The 14181-nt window shown below is 44.7% G+C and overlaps 1 protein-coding gene across 1 annotated transcript in view; it reads left to right on the forward strand.

The window, feature by feature from the left end:
- The window catches only part of LOC119928145 (ATP-dependent RNA helicase DDX19B), a 56510-nt gene extending 44009 nt beyond the window's left edge, over window positions 1–12501 (forward strand). The window contains exons 11-12 of the mRNA XM_038746127.1: window positions 7488–7679; window positions 9216–12501. Of these exons, the coding sequence (XP_038602055.1) occupies window positions 7488–7679; window positions 9216–9277 (254 nt within the window). The 3' untranslated portion in view covers window positions 9278–12501. The remainder of the gene's footprint in view (window positions 1–7487; window positions 7680–9215) is intronic.
- The last annotated feature ends 1680 nt before the right edge of the window (window positions 12502–14181 follow it).

Below are 14181 nucleotides of genomic sequence, written 5' to 3' on the forward strand. Positions count from 1 at the left end.
GCGCTTAATAAATGCCATTATTATTATTAATAGTAGTAGTAGTAGAAGTAGTAGTAGTAGTAGTAATAGTAGTAGTAGTAACAAATGTCCAAAGGTCACAGATCCAAATACATAGACGCTGAAGGGAGAGGGAGCCAGGGAAAAAAGGGCTTAATTGGGGAAGACCTCTTGGAGGGAGATGTGGCTCAGTGGAAAGAGCCCGGGCTTTGGAGTCGGAGGTCATGGGTTCAAATCCCGGCTCTGCCAATTGTCAGCTGTGTGACTTTGGGCAAGTCACCTCACTTCTCTGGGCCTCAGTTCCCTCATCTGTAAAATGGGGATTGACTGTGATCACCTCGTATCCCCCCAGTGCATAGAACAGTGCCTTGCACATAGTAAGCGCTTGACAAATACCACCATTATTATTATTATTATTATCATGTGACCTTAATAATGCTCTGAAGGTGGAGAGACTGGTGGGCTGGCGTATATGGATGGGGAGGGAGTTCCAGGCTAGGGGGAGGATGTAGGAAAGGGGTCAGTGACGGGATAGACAAGATTGAGGCTCAGTGAGTATACTGGCATTAGAAAGGTGAGCGTGCAGGCTGAGCTGTAGAGGAGATCAGCAAAGTGAGATAGGGTAGGGCAAGCTGATTGAGTGCTTTAAAGCCAACGGTAAGGAGCTTTTTTTTTTATATGGAGCTGATCATTTTGTATTTATCACCAATGGAATTTATTGAGCGCTTACTGTGTGCATAGCACTTTACTAAGCACTTGGGAGACTAAAATACAATGGAGTTTGCAGACACATACCCAGCCCACAATGAGCTTACAGTCTGAGGGAACCGTGCTCTATTTCCTGAAGAGTTTGGCACATGGTGCATAATAAGTGCTATTATTATTATTATTATTATTATTATTATTATTATTATTATTATTATTATTACTAATGTTATTATTGTTATTATTACCCAGTGCACCTTCCTAGGGCACTGTGGAGAGTATAGTTGTCTAGAAGTGACTGCTAAAGGGAATTCGTGAGGGGGTCCTGTGCATTATTTATTTGAGAGAGAGTAAATGAGTGAATGAAAGAGACAGAATGAGAATGAACTTCTCCTGGGATTTCCTTCCTTGTATTCCTGTGTGTTGCCCTACTCCATTTTGAGCTCAGTTCTGGGAAAATAGTGTTAAACGAATAGGCTCAATAATTATATTTTCGTATAGGAGGTAATGGAAAGTGCCTGAATGCGTTCCCAAGAGTCAAAATATTAACCCAGACGCTATAAGTATATTAAGATAGTTACATACCTAAATAGCGTTGCAAGTAAATACCAGTCGTAGACTTAATTAGATGTTTTTCTGTGCACATATGTAAATACTTAATTTTCAAATTGTTATCTTTCTCCTATTCAGCAAAAAGGCACCTTGTGCTAGCATACCAGAGATCTGCTATTACCTAATGCTAAATTGAAATGGGCTTTAATCACTCTATTCGAGTCCATCCAAAACCTTCCGAGGTTGAGGGGCAGAGGAAGGTAGGTGCTTCAACCACAGTAAACTTTGCAGCCTTATCTCAAAGCGAAAGGGTGCTGGAAGAAACACCAGCGTCGAAACTCAGGAGCGCTCTCACCAGAGTGCTTAAAAAAAAAAAAAAAAGTAAAGGTGGTTAATCCGGTGGTTGACTAGTGGTCGGCGGTCAGCACGTCGATAGTCCTGGAAAAATTCTCTCTGATTTCAAAGTGAGCAGCCCGAGGGCTTTTGAAATCCCAATGGCTGTCGATGGGACTTTTCCAGAACTGCTCTAAAACCCCCTCCATTAACCCTCTGCTGGGCGTAATGGAGCTGGAATTGCAGTGGTGGGGGGACGGGACCCCCTGACAGTTAGGTTGACAGTTGTGGTTGATTGCTTCGGACCCATACGCTTTAATTGGAACAGAAAGACGGCGGCATTTTTGTGTCCAAAGCCCGCCGACCCTCACGAGCCAACAGAGCTGGCATTCAAAATGGTCATCGATGGAAACCGTTAGGTAGCCCTGGACCTGTACGGGCCTGATGAGCTCTATTTCCCCACGTGGGTGCTTGCTATTTGGCCCATGATAAATTGGTTTCCTTCCTGGTAGCCCTCTCTGTAGCCCCAAGTGTTTGCCAGAATGAGGAATCGTTGAAATCAATCAGTGAGACCGTAGAACTCTTGGAGGAGGAATTCTAGGGTCGGGAGGCTCATTACTCCCATTTTTCTCTTCATGGTAGGTATCTAGTTCTCCCACAATCTAGGTGTCTACCTGGCCCACGGGAAAAAGATGTACAGGGAGCAGACACAACCGACTGCCCCTTCTGTATTCATTTATTGAATTCAATCGTATTTATTGAGCGCTTACTGTGTGCAAAGCACCGTACTAAGCGCTTGGCGTTCATCTGTTAGTCTAGGAAAAAGTGTCCCAGGCCTGCTTTGAATCTGGGTAAACTCATAAGGGCTGAATAAAACTGTGCCTAGCAATCCGTGGCGGGATATCCTGCTCAACCTTCAAAACTTCCAACTATTCTGGAGAGTAGCCTTTAGAAGCTTTTAGCTGAGAGGGATGAGGGTTTTGTGTGGCCCGAGGTGACTTGGCTTTTCATTCATTCAATGGTATTTATTGAGCGCTTACTGTGTGCAAAGCACTGTACTAAGCGCTTGGGAAGTACAAGTTGGCAACATATAGAGACGGTCCCTACCCCAACGTTCTCTTCACTCCAACCCCATCGTAATCTGGGTCCTTTTTGCTGAGATTCCTTCATCCCGAAGGAGCTGAGATGTGGCCTCCCTTCCTTGCATCGTTTTCGAGAAGCTGATTTATATGGTGAATGCCTGACTTCCTGTTAATAACTTGCCCCATTTTTAGAACTGGGTTTTCAACCCAGTCCAACTGGATAGAAAGCAATTCTACTCGAGCTGTCCGTGAGACAAATAATGTATTTTCTACCTCTTTTTTTTTTTAACGTGTCAGAGCAAAGCTCATCTAGAACCATCTCGCACTGTTAATGTTTGCTTTAATGGACCTCACCCTTATGAATTTTTCAGTGTGCTCCATGTCCTCTGAGAGGGACATTGAGAACAAAAGGAAAAACTCCCTTAAAACAGTCCCGATGTAGGATTTGATGGACAGTTCCGTGTCCACCTCCTTCACAACTCTCTAGTCTTCAATCCTCTCCCTCCTCAGCTTTGATCTTTCCACCCAGAAGAGCTCTGTTTTTCTTTTTCAGCCTGCCCCTATTTGAGAACTGCTCCATCCCCCTGATCATCTTGGTTGCCCTTCTCCAGCTCTATTTTCGCCAGCCCTATTATGTCCTTCCTGAGCAGCATGGCCTAGTGGACAGAACACGCTCCCGGGAGCCAGAGGTCCTGGGTTCTAATGCTGCATCTTTCACTTGTCTGCTCTGTGACCTTGGCCAAGTCACTTCACTTCTCTGTGCCTCAGTGTCCTCAACTGTAAGATACGGATTCAGTGCCTGTTCTTCCTCCTGTTTGACTGTGAGCCCTATGTGGGACAAGGACTGCGTCCCAACAGATTAACTTGTATCTACCTCAGCTCAGAACAGGGCTTGACACATAGTAAACGCTTAAACAAATTCCATTTAAAAAAAAACCAAAATGCAAAACTAGAACTGTACTCAGTATTCCAGGTGCAGTTTATCTTGGGTTTATAATGCTACTGTACTGTCCTATTAACCTTTTTGGAGACCATCACAGATTAAACCAATGATTTGTATGAAAACTTGATTAACATCTTCGCTGAGTTATAGCTGGTAGCTCAAAGCCCACCACTGTATAGTAGTAGTTTGGGATTATTTTTTCCTAGGTGCATTACTTTTATTCTTGTTCAGGTTCAAGGGCATCTGATATTTTTCTAGTGCTTATCCTAGTCTTTGGGATATCTTCCTTTTATTTACTCCCATCAGGCATCTCATTGCTCTCAACTCATTCATTCATTGTCATATTTGTCTAGTGCTTACTGTGTGCAGAGCACTGTACTTAAGCGCTTGGGAAAGTGCAATACAACAATAAACAGACACATTACTTGCCCACAGCGAGCTTAATTACTGGCAAGATCCCGACAAAGGACCCCTGAATCAGTTGTTGGTCGTGCTTGAGCCCTCACTGTGTGCAGAGCACTGTACTAATCACCTGGGAGAGTATAACAGAATTGGTATATGTTCCATGCCTTCAACAAGCTACAAAGATGATCAACAAACGCTTCCAGAGTCTCAAAGGGCTGCCGACCGTGACCCAGTAGAAGGACTTTGGTTAGGTGTCAGATAAAGGAAAAAATGCAGGGATCAGCACTAAGACCGCTACACCGTTTCTCCTAGATCTTACTAAACCATTTGATGCCATCCCTAGATCCGAGCTCTGGAAACTTCAGGTCAGCTAAAATTGCTAAGTTCAAAGTTCTAAGACTATTTCCTGATCGCATGGCTGGCCAAATAAGGATGGAAGGGGCCCGGTCACATTATTGCCAGTAGAATAAAGCAGGGTTGCAGACTTGGCCCAGCCCTGTTCAGTTTGTTCTACCCAGTCATTCGTTCATTCATTCAGTCGTATTTATGGAGCACTTAACTGTATGCGGAGAACTGTACTAAGCGCTTGGAAAGTACAATTCAGCATCAAAGAAAGACACAACGGACAGTCATGCTGGCAGATCCTCCAAAAGATTTGGGTGCAGGGAATAAGCTTCTAGGGCTCTGGGAAACTCTTCTAACACGATAAATTTTGAGCATATTCATTCATTCATTCAATCGTATTTACTGAGCGCTTACTGTGTGCAGAGCACTGTACTAAGCGCTTGGGAAGTACAAGTTGGCAACAAATAGAGACAGCCCCTGTGGGCTCACAGTCTAGAAGGGAGAGAGAGAGAACAAAACAAAACATATTAACAAAATAAAATAGAATAAATATGTACAAATAAAATAGAGTAATACTACCCAGAGTACCTAGAGATGGTCATTCAAGACTTACTGTATACAAGTCACCATGCTCCAGAGGTGTGCATTACGGGCTGTCGATGAGCCTAAAGAAAACAGGTGGTGTGTCAGCCAGTACCAGGAAAGTCCTAGGCACAGATTCACATTGGCACTGGAGCTAAACACTGTCACAGCATTCTGCTACCATGGCAGCACACTGACCAACAGTAAGCAAGTAGAAAACTGAATCAAGAAGGCCAACGCGTCATTCGGAATGGTCGAACCAGAGCGAGAATTGAGGCTCCAGACCAAATTAAAGGTCTGCAGAGCTGTAGCATTTCCCAGTTCATTTCTAACTCTGAGAGACCTGGGCCCCCACCCAGGCATTGGATGGTGATGGAAGAGGAAAAAAACAATAATGTTCTAGAATGTGGACAGTCTCCGGGCTGTGCCTTCTTCAGCCCAGCTACACTGAGTGGGATACCCAAACGGCTGCTGTATGGAGAGCAGAAATTGGGAAATCAACAGCAAGGAGGACAGAGAAGACATTTTAAACTCCTGCATCCATCCTAGCTGAAAACCGGGAGTCTGTTGCAGAGGATAGACAATGATGGAGACCTACTGGAATTAAGAAAAGAGCAGAAATTTCATAAGGAACCAGTGACAAGGAAGCGAAATAGAAAATAGTCTAAACGCTGCAAGCATCAAACGTGACAGTACAACACAGGAGACTATGCGCACAGTGTGTTTAGGACCATGGATTCTGCATTGACTTTCCCAGCCACAGACTCACACACACACACACACACTCATAAACAAATTTCACCAACAGTGGTTTTCTTCTAATAAGGACAGATTAATTTTTCTCCCATGATAACTCACTGTTTTGTGGCTTTTATTTCCGGGAGGGATCTCTGGGTGTGTAACTTTAACAAAGCCCTTTTATAAAACATCTAAATGCATTAGGCCCACTTTTTACCATCCAGTCCCTTTCTTGTTGACCCCTTTGGAGAGCTCCAGCAGACAGTAAGGTATAATTTTTATTTTTTACTCCCGTATCAACGATGCTGTCTTTCTCCAGAATTTTTTTTTTCCTCCCTTTTCCTCCAAGGGCTCAGTGATCCTGAAGTTAATTATTCTAGAAACCCACCCTGACCAGAACTGAGATTTAGTGGTCGGTTGTTCTCAGGGTCACCTCTGGTACTTTTCTGATATTGGTTGTCTGCCCAGCACAGTGGCCATTTATCACAGTTGGCTATGTACTCTTGGCTAGAGTGCCTCAATTTCCCGGCTGAGGTCTTTGAGTTCAAGTGGTCAGATAAGGTCATGGTGATTTGCTTAGATATAGAGCCAGGTGGGGTGGAGGTTTGTATTTTCCTTTTGCTCTAAAATGTTCTACCACGGCTAGAGCCAATTCCCCAGACTTGATGGCTACAAAAAACCTCAGAGGTCTCCGTCTCCCCCCCACACCATACACACAGTGAGGGCTCAAGCACGACCAACAACTGATTCAGGGGTCCTTTGTCGGGATCTTGCCAGTAATTAAGCTCGCTGTGGGCAAGTAATGTGTCTGTTTATTGTTGTATTGCACTTTCCCAAGCGCTTAAGTACAGTGCTCTGCACACAGTAAGCACTAGACAAATATGACAATGAATGAATGAGTTGAGAGCAATGAGATGCCTGATGGGAATAAATAAAAGGAAGATATCTCAAAGACTAGGATAAGCACTAGAAAAATATCAGATGCCCTTGAACCTGAACAAGAATAAAAGTAATGCACCTAGGAAAAACTAATCCCAAACTACTACTATACAGTAGTGGGCTTTGAGCTACCAGCTATAACTCAGCAAAGATGTTAATCAAGTTTTCATACAAATCATTGGTTTAATCTGTGATGGTATCCAAAAAAGTTAACAGGACAGTACAGTGTACTGTCAACAAACTTGTAGCCCACACATACACCTTGTAGCCCAAGGTGACATATTGAGAAGCACCGTGGCTCAGTGGAAAGAGCCCGGGCTTTGGAGTCAGAGGTCATGGGTTCATATCCCAGCTCCGCCAACTGGGCAAGTCACTTCACTTCTCTGTGCCTCAGTTACCTCATCTGTTGAATGGGGATTAAAACTGAGCCCCCCGTGGGACAACCTGATCACCTTGTAACCTCCCCAGCGCTTAGGACAGTGCTTTGCACCTAGTAAGCACTTAACAAATACCAACATTATTATTTATTATTTTCATATGGTACATTAAACACATCTTGAAGTAAAATGAGCCTCCTTTTGACTGCTAAAGGAAAGACAGTATCAGCTAAAGGAATGAAAAGCAAATTTAATTGTTTTCCCCCTCTAGAAAAATCACACCCAGGGAGACGACCCCACTCTTTTGAGTTGAAAAGCCAGCAAAGTCCCACTTCTCTCTCCCCCGTGCGTTCTGAGGTGATGTCTTGCCGGGCAGCTCCTTGTTCTGTAGTTTGCGCATTGCCCTCAGAACAAGTTGGCTGCCCACCGGGCAGAGCACGTAAGACTGACATCGGTTGTTTCTGCCCCCTCCTCCCCCGCGCCCCGCAGGTATTGATGTCGAGCAGGTGTCTGTGGTGATCAACTTCGACCTGCCGGTGGACAAGGACGGGAATCCAGATAACGAGACGTACCTTCACCGGATCGGACGCACTGGCCGCTTCGGCAAGCGAGGGCTGGCGGTGAACATGATCGACAGCAAGCACAGCATGAACATCCTTAACCGGATCCAAGAACATTTCAGTGAGTCGTCCCCCCCAAACCACCCTTTTCTGTTGTCCATCAAGACAGGTGGGGAAGTATTGATCTGTGGAACGATATAGTAAAACCCAAACGCGCCAACATTCAAGATCCTGGGTTCTCGGAAGGTCACGAGTTCTGATCCCGCCTGTGCCACTTGTCTGCTCTGTGACCTTGGCCAAGTCACTTCAGCTTTCTGTGCCTCAGTTACCTCATCTGTAAAATACGGAATTGAAACCGAGCCCCATGCAGGACAGGGATTGCGTTCAACACAGTTTGCTTGTATCCGCCCCTGCGCTTAGTACGGTGCCTGTCACATAGTAAGCGCTTAACAAATACCACAAGTATTATTATTAATCCCTGGTCGTCTAGTGGAGAAGCAGCGTGGCTCAGTGGGAAAGAGCCTGGGCTTTGGAGTCAGAGGTCATGGGTTCAAATCCCGGCTCCGCCACTTGTCAGCTGTGTGACTTTGGGCAAGGCACTTCACTTCTCTGGGCCTCAGTTCCCTCATCTGTAAAATGGGGATGAAGACCGTGAGCCCCCCGTGGGACAACCCCATCACCTTGTAACCCCCCCAGCGCTTAGAACAGTGTTTTGCACATAGTAAGCACTTAATAAATACCATCGTTATTATTATTAGAACAGTGCTTTGCACATAGTAAGCACTTAATAAATGCCATCATTTACTGGTATTATTATTATTATAGTGGTTAGGATTTGGCACTTTCACCCCTGTGACTCGGGTTCGATTCCCAGTCAGGGAGGTAACATTCTCTAGACTATAAACTCGTTGTGGTCAGGGAATGTTTCTGTTTATTGTTATATTGTACTCTCCCAAGCGCTTCATACAGTGCTCGGCACACAGTAAGTGCTCAATAAATGCGATTGAATGAATGAATGAAAGGTATGGATGTAAATATTTGGTTTTAGCATACCTTGCATTCTGTGGGTAACATCTCCAAGATTAGCCTGATTGTGATTGTTCTAAATGATGGTGTTCTAACCAGATTTTAGTGTAACTGATTTGCCATTCCCCTACATTTGACTTTTGACTCTACCAGTGGTATTTCAAACCAGTGGTATTTCTGGAGCAGATACTGTGTGCAGAGACTATACTAAGTGCAAGTCCTGAAAGTCGGTGGCTTCATAGCCTGTTTTTGCAACAGCCCCAGGTGACTTAATCCATCTCCAGGCTAATGTGAAGTTGAGGTGGTTTAAAGTTGGCCTAGAGCTGACTTGGAAAGAATGTTTAGCCCTTTAAAGAAAATTCCTGGGAAACAATAGCATCATTCACACACATTGCTCATGGCTGTTGAATTGCTTTGTGCTCTCTCAAGATAGGTGGGGAGAGAGAGGGAAAGTCCGGAGGGGGGGCAGTGAGGTGTGTGTTTGTGTGTGCCCATGTGCAGAGCTGTCACATTCCCATATCAGTAGCTTAAAAAGTAGGCTCTTCTTCCCAGGTGACTTGTATAAAGTCTCTCAGGTTCTGCTAGAAACAGCCAGCCTTAATTTTCATTCACTGATCTGATTTCTCCCCAGATAAGAAGATAGACAGACTGGATACAGATGATTTGGATGAGATTGAGAAAATAGCCAACTGAAAAGCAGCTGCCGGATTTGGTTTTCGCCCTCCCAGGGTGGGGGTGCATCTCCCTCTACAATTGGTCTGACGTTCAGATTGGCACAACTCTCAGCTGGTCACAAAAAGGACTCTGTTGTGAATCCACAGAAATTACCTCATTTGAAATCACGGTTGGGTTTTTAAATTGTGCAACTAATGCAGGGAGGTAGCAAGAGAACATGTTTACACAAGCTTTTCAGATTTCTTAGTTTAGCCTTAAGATGGGGAAAACAATTAAAGACTTGCCAAAAAGCGGACTCTGAATTAACATCTAAAAAGTAATAAATGACTTCTCACTTCACTGGGACATAGCTTTCTAAGCATTCTTGGTCAGCAAAGAGGGTCAAATATACAGCCGATGGATTATTATTATTATTATTGTTATTATTATTAAGCTTAGAGCAAAAACTCAAGATGAATGGGTTCTTCTTTTCCTGTAGCTAAAATGATTTGCAGCTTCTCGAGTTCATTTCTTAATGCCCATTCCCTAAGCCTTTCCTCCTCTCGGCCCCTAGAGCCGTGGTCATTTTTAACTGAACGGAATCATGTGCTTCTAAGTGCCGATCGAAAGAACAGTTTTGAATCTGTGCACAGTGGCTGGATTGCTAATTATGTAATTGCCTTTGAAATCATTGCCGTCGATGGTATAAAAAAGAAAATTATACGAGGAGGTGGAAAAGGCTACTGCGCGAACGCTTATTTTCCCCCCCACCCCGTACTCTGCTTACAGACTGTCTCCTTGTCCGACGTACTTCTGATGAATTTACACGTCCAGCGCCGGGCCCAGTTTGTTCGGCTTCGTCGTTTTCAGCAATCTTAAGTCTCCCCTCAAAAGCAGCCACTCGCGCCTCTGAGGCTCCGCCGCATCTCATCATTGCTTCTCATCTCCCCCTCGCATCTTCCTCTCTCTCGCTTTCTAGCTCCGTATTCCAGCTTACCATTCAGTAGCCGTCTGGGTATCCTGCCCCATTCCTTCTGTATTCCCATTCTACCAGCGGGGAAGTGTGGCTTCAGTGCCGATCGATTGGCAGCGTTCCCGCATCCCTTGGGATGGAATCCCTTCCTACCATCGTGGTAAGTGTAGCTTGCAGGTGAAGCAATTAACTGTCCACTGTCATCAGTATTTATCAAATACGTACTGGGTTCAGAGTGTCTTAAAAGGCGCTTGGGGAACATAGGGAAAATAAGGCGTGTTCCCTGTCTTTAAGGAGCATGCGATTGAACGGGAAGTCAGATATGTCTGAAGCGTGTTTAGGCGGTTGGTTGGACGGCTCTGTAGGCCTCCTGGCTTGTTGCCTCTTTGGCAGATGGAATGCAGTGGCAAAGGTGGTGCTGGCCTTCCCGATTTGGTTTTTGTTCTATTTATCAGTGCATCAGTGGATAATGGGCTGTCTAGGGAGCCAAATTCGATCATCATGTTCGCTTCTCCATTTTGTTTTATTTATCAGAGTGGATCATTGGATAACGTGCCGCCTAGGGAGCAGAATTCTGTGGTCACGTTCACTTCTCTATAGATAATGGGCTGCCTGGGGAGCTAAATTCTCCGATCGGGCTCTATTTCCAGTGAAGATCATCTTCAGATATACGGAGGGTTTCCCTGGTGCAATTTCACCTCAGTTTTTTTTAATCCGTAGTGCTTTGCTCACTCTGTTAAACAGCTCACAATTGTGCGGCGGTTGGGGCAGGGGGGTAAGGGAGGGGGGTGTGTGTGCGTGTGTAGAACCCAGTCATCCATATTAAACAAATGTGGGATAACTGTCTCTAGGGATCTGGTCGATGCTTGGAATTTTAAAGTTGGAAACTTCCCAGATGATCAGAATGATTTTCCAAGAGGAGTATCTCGGTCCTCAGTTCTGTTCCCCTGAATGCCTGCCTATTAAATCTGATAGAAAAACATAAGAAACGTCATCCTTGGGCTGACTGCCGGTCTATCCAGCCCAGTTTGCCGACTCCAGCGGTAACAGAGAGACTACTTGGGAGGATTTTGTGTGGTGGCTGCCCTCTTTGACCCCCTGTCCTGACCTGACTAACTTCTTTTTCCCTCCACGTCCCAACTCTCCATCCCCTAACCCATTCTGAACTCTTATCCGTGCACTGACTCGGACGTCTTCTTGCTAGCCTCTAAGTACCAAACTTGTAAACCAGATTCTCGATGGAGTAAGTTGAGCAATAAGATGGGGGAGAAGGGGCAAGGCTGTTAATTACCCTATGTAGAAATCCATCAATAACAATCTTTAGTCTCTTAGAGGCACAATGGGAATTGGATTTGCAGTTGCTCCTTGTTTGGGTAGGTGGATGACTTTAGTGAATGACACTTTCCACACATTTGGTGAGAAAAAGGGGTTTTGATCCGTATTGAAGTTGGGCGCAGGAAAGTGGGGAAGAAATCATGAAGCGGCCCAAAAAATTCAAGCGTCGGATTGACCTGTTAAAATATGGATGATTCTGTCTTTCTTGACGCGTAACTCACTAAACACTGTTGGGAAGAAATCCGCTCTGTGTGGTGGTCCGGCAAAGTGGTCCCTAAAGACCTGAACTCTGAAGTTACCCCTTGATCTGGGAAGTTCTTTTCCCTAAAGATTGACTTCGGCATTGGGCTTCTTGTCCATTGGGACCATTTTGGGGGTACAAGCGTGTGGATTTTTGTTTTCTCCCCGTTTCTTGGAGAGAGAAAGTAAGCTCCTAAACTTTTTGGTGTGTAATCTCGTAGTGGGGTGGCAGGGTGAGTGTCCTGTCTCTCTCTCTCTCTCTCTCTCTTTCTCCCTCTCTCAGCACAAGAATCAATTCAGAACAAATGTACAAATTGTAAATTTAAAAGGAATCTCTCTTTTGTTTTGCGATTTTGGCCATCATTCTGTTCACAGACAGGAACGTGGATCCTTTTACCGAGTAAAAAAAAAAAAGGCTCACTTAAAATGTACCTAAAATTTTAGGAGATTGTACACCCTTTTATCAATTTGTATAAAGCCTTTAATGAAAACTGTTTAAATTGAAACTTTTTTGTATTCCGGGGGTGTATATTTTTATTCTTCTTCTTATTGGAAACCTATTTAAAATGGCAGACGAGTGAATGCTTGAGTGTAGAGTGGAAGTTTAGTTTCGGTCACCTACGTGAACGGTGCATTGGATTGGGTCGCTGCCGGCCCTGTGTGCTGTTTCTGATGTACTTTTAATTGGAATAAAAAGAACACATGCCAAATCCTGGCCCGGCGGCTTCTTGGTCTTCCTGTTTCTTCCTGTTTCGCTGCTTCTTTCCTCGATTTCCCCTCCCTTCTCCCCGCACCACCCCTCCACCCAACTATCTTGAAACACCGTGGCTGCTGCTGTTTGGGCGCAGGGCGCTGCTTAGCATCCGCTGCTAAGATTGGATCGAGGGCTGTGAGCGCCGTGGGGGACAGGGACCTTGTCCGAGCGGATGATTTTGCGTCTATCCCAGCGCTTAGTACAGCTCCAGGCGCGTAGGAAGTGTTTAATGCAGTCGTTATTGAGGTGGTGTAGCAAGAACACAGCACTTGCCCCCTGTCTGCAAGTCACTTGGCTTCCCTGTGCCTCAGTCTCCTCATCTGTCAATTGGGGATTCAATCCCTGTTCTCCATCCTACTTAGACTGTGAGCCCCATGTGGGACAGAGGGGGTTTGGCTTGATTGTATTGTCTACTCCAGCCTTTAGTTAGTGCTACGCACAAAACAAATATTTAGTAGTAATAATAAAGAAAATTGTAATGGTCGTGGGACAGCTCTGCCTGAATCTTGTTTTCTCTCAATCAATCAATCAATCGTATTTATTGAGTGCTTACTGTGTGCAGAGCACTGTACTAAGCACTCTCCTTCCTTCCCTTCCTCTCTCTCTCTTTATCTCTCAATGAACACAAACACATGTACACAATATTAAGCATCTACAGTTTGTAGAGCACTGTCCTAAGTGCTTGGAAAATTCCCCAACTTACCTCCCATCTCCCCTCCTTTTTTTCCCCTCCTTTGTCATCTTTCCTTAAAATAATAATAATAATAATAATAGCATTTATTACATGCTAACTATGTGCAAAGCACTGTTCTAAGCACTGGGGAGGTTACAAGGTGATCATGTTGTCCCACGGGGGGCTCACAGTTTTAATCCCCATTTTCCAGATGAGGTAACTGAGGCGCAGAGAAGTGAAGTGACTTGCCCAAAGTCACACAGCTGACGATTGGAGGAGCTGGGATTCGAACCCATGACCTCTGACTCCAAAGCCCGGGCTCTTTCCACTGAACCACGCTGCTTCTCTGTAGGCATATACCAGATGCCAGGGAGACAGACATCAATAAAGATGAATAAAATAAATTAATGCTGATGCAGTCGTCGAGGCGGGATAGAATAAGTGCTTGGATCCGCGTGGTGGTAGTTTGGATAGAGAGGAAAGGGCAGATTCTAGAGATCATCAATCATCAATCGTATTTATTGAGCGCTTACTGTGTGCAGAGCACTGTACTAAGCGCTTGGGAAGTACAAGTTGGCAACATATAGACAGTCCCTACCCAACAGTGGGCTCACAGTCTAAAAGGGGGGAGACAGAGAACAAAACCAAACGTACTAACAAAATAAAATAAATAGAATAGATATGTACAAGTAAAATAAATAAAGTAATAAATATGTACAAACATATATACATATATACAGGTGATATATGTATATAGAGATGTATATGTTGCCAACTTGTACTTCCCAAGTAGTGCTCTGCACACAGTAAGCGCTCAATAAATACGATTGAATGAATGAATGGAGATGCTGCCAAGCCCCCGGATAACGTGGCTCAGTGGAAAGAGCACGGGCTTCGGAGTCAGAGGTTGTGGGTTCGATTCCCGGCTCTACCACTTCACTTCTCTGTGCCTCAGTTACCTCATCTGT

The sequence above is a fragment of the Tachyglossus aculeatus genome, chromosome 5, assembly GCF_015852505.1.
Source record: "Tachyglossus aculeatus isolate mTacAcu1 chromosome 5, mTacAcu1.pri, whole genome shotgun sequence".
Classification (NCBI taxonomy): Eukaryota; Metazoa; Chordata; class Mammalia; order Monotremata; family Tachyglossidae; genus Tachyglossus; species Tachyglossus aculeatus.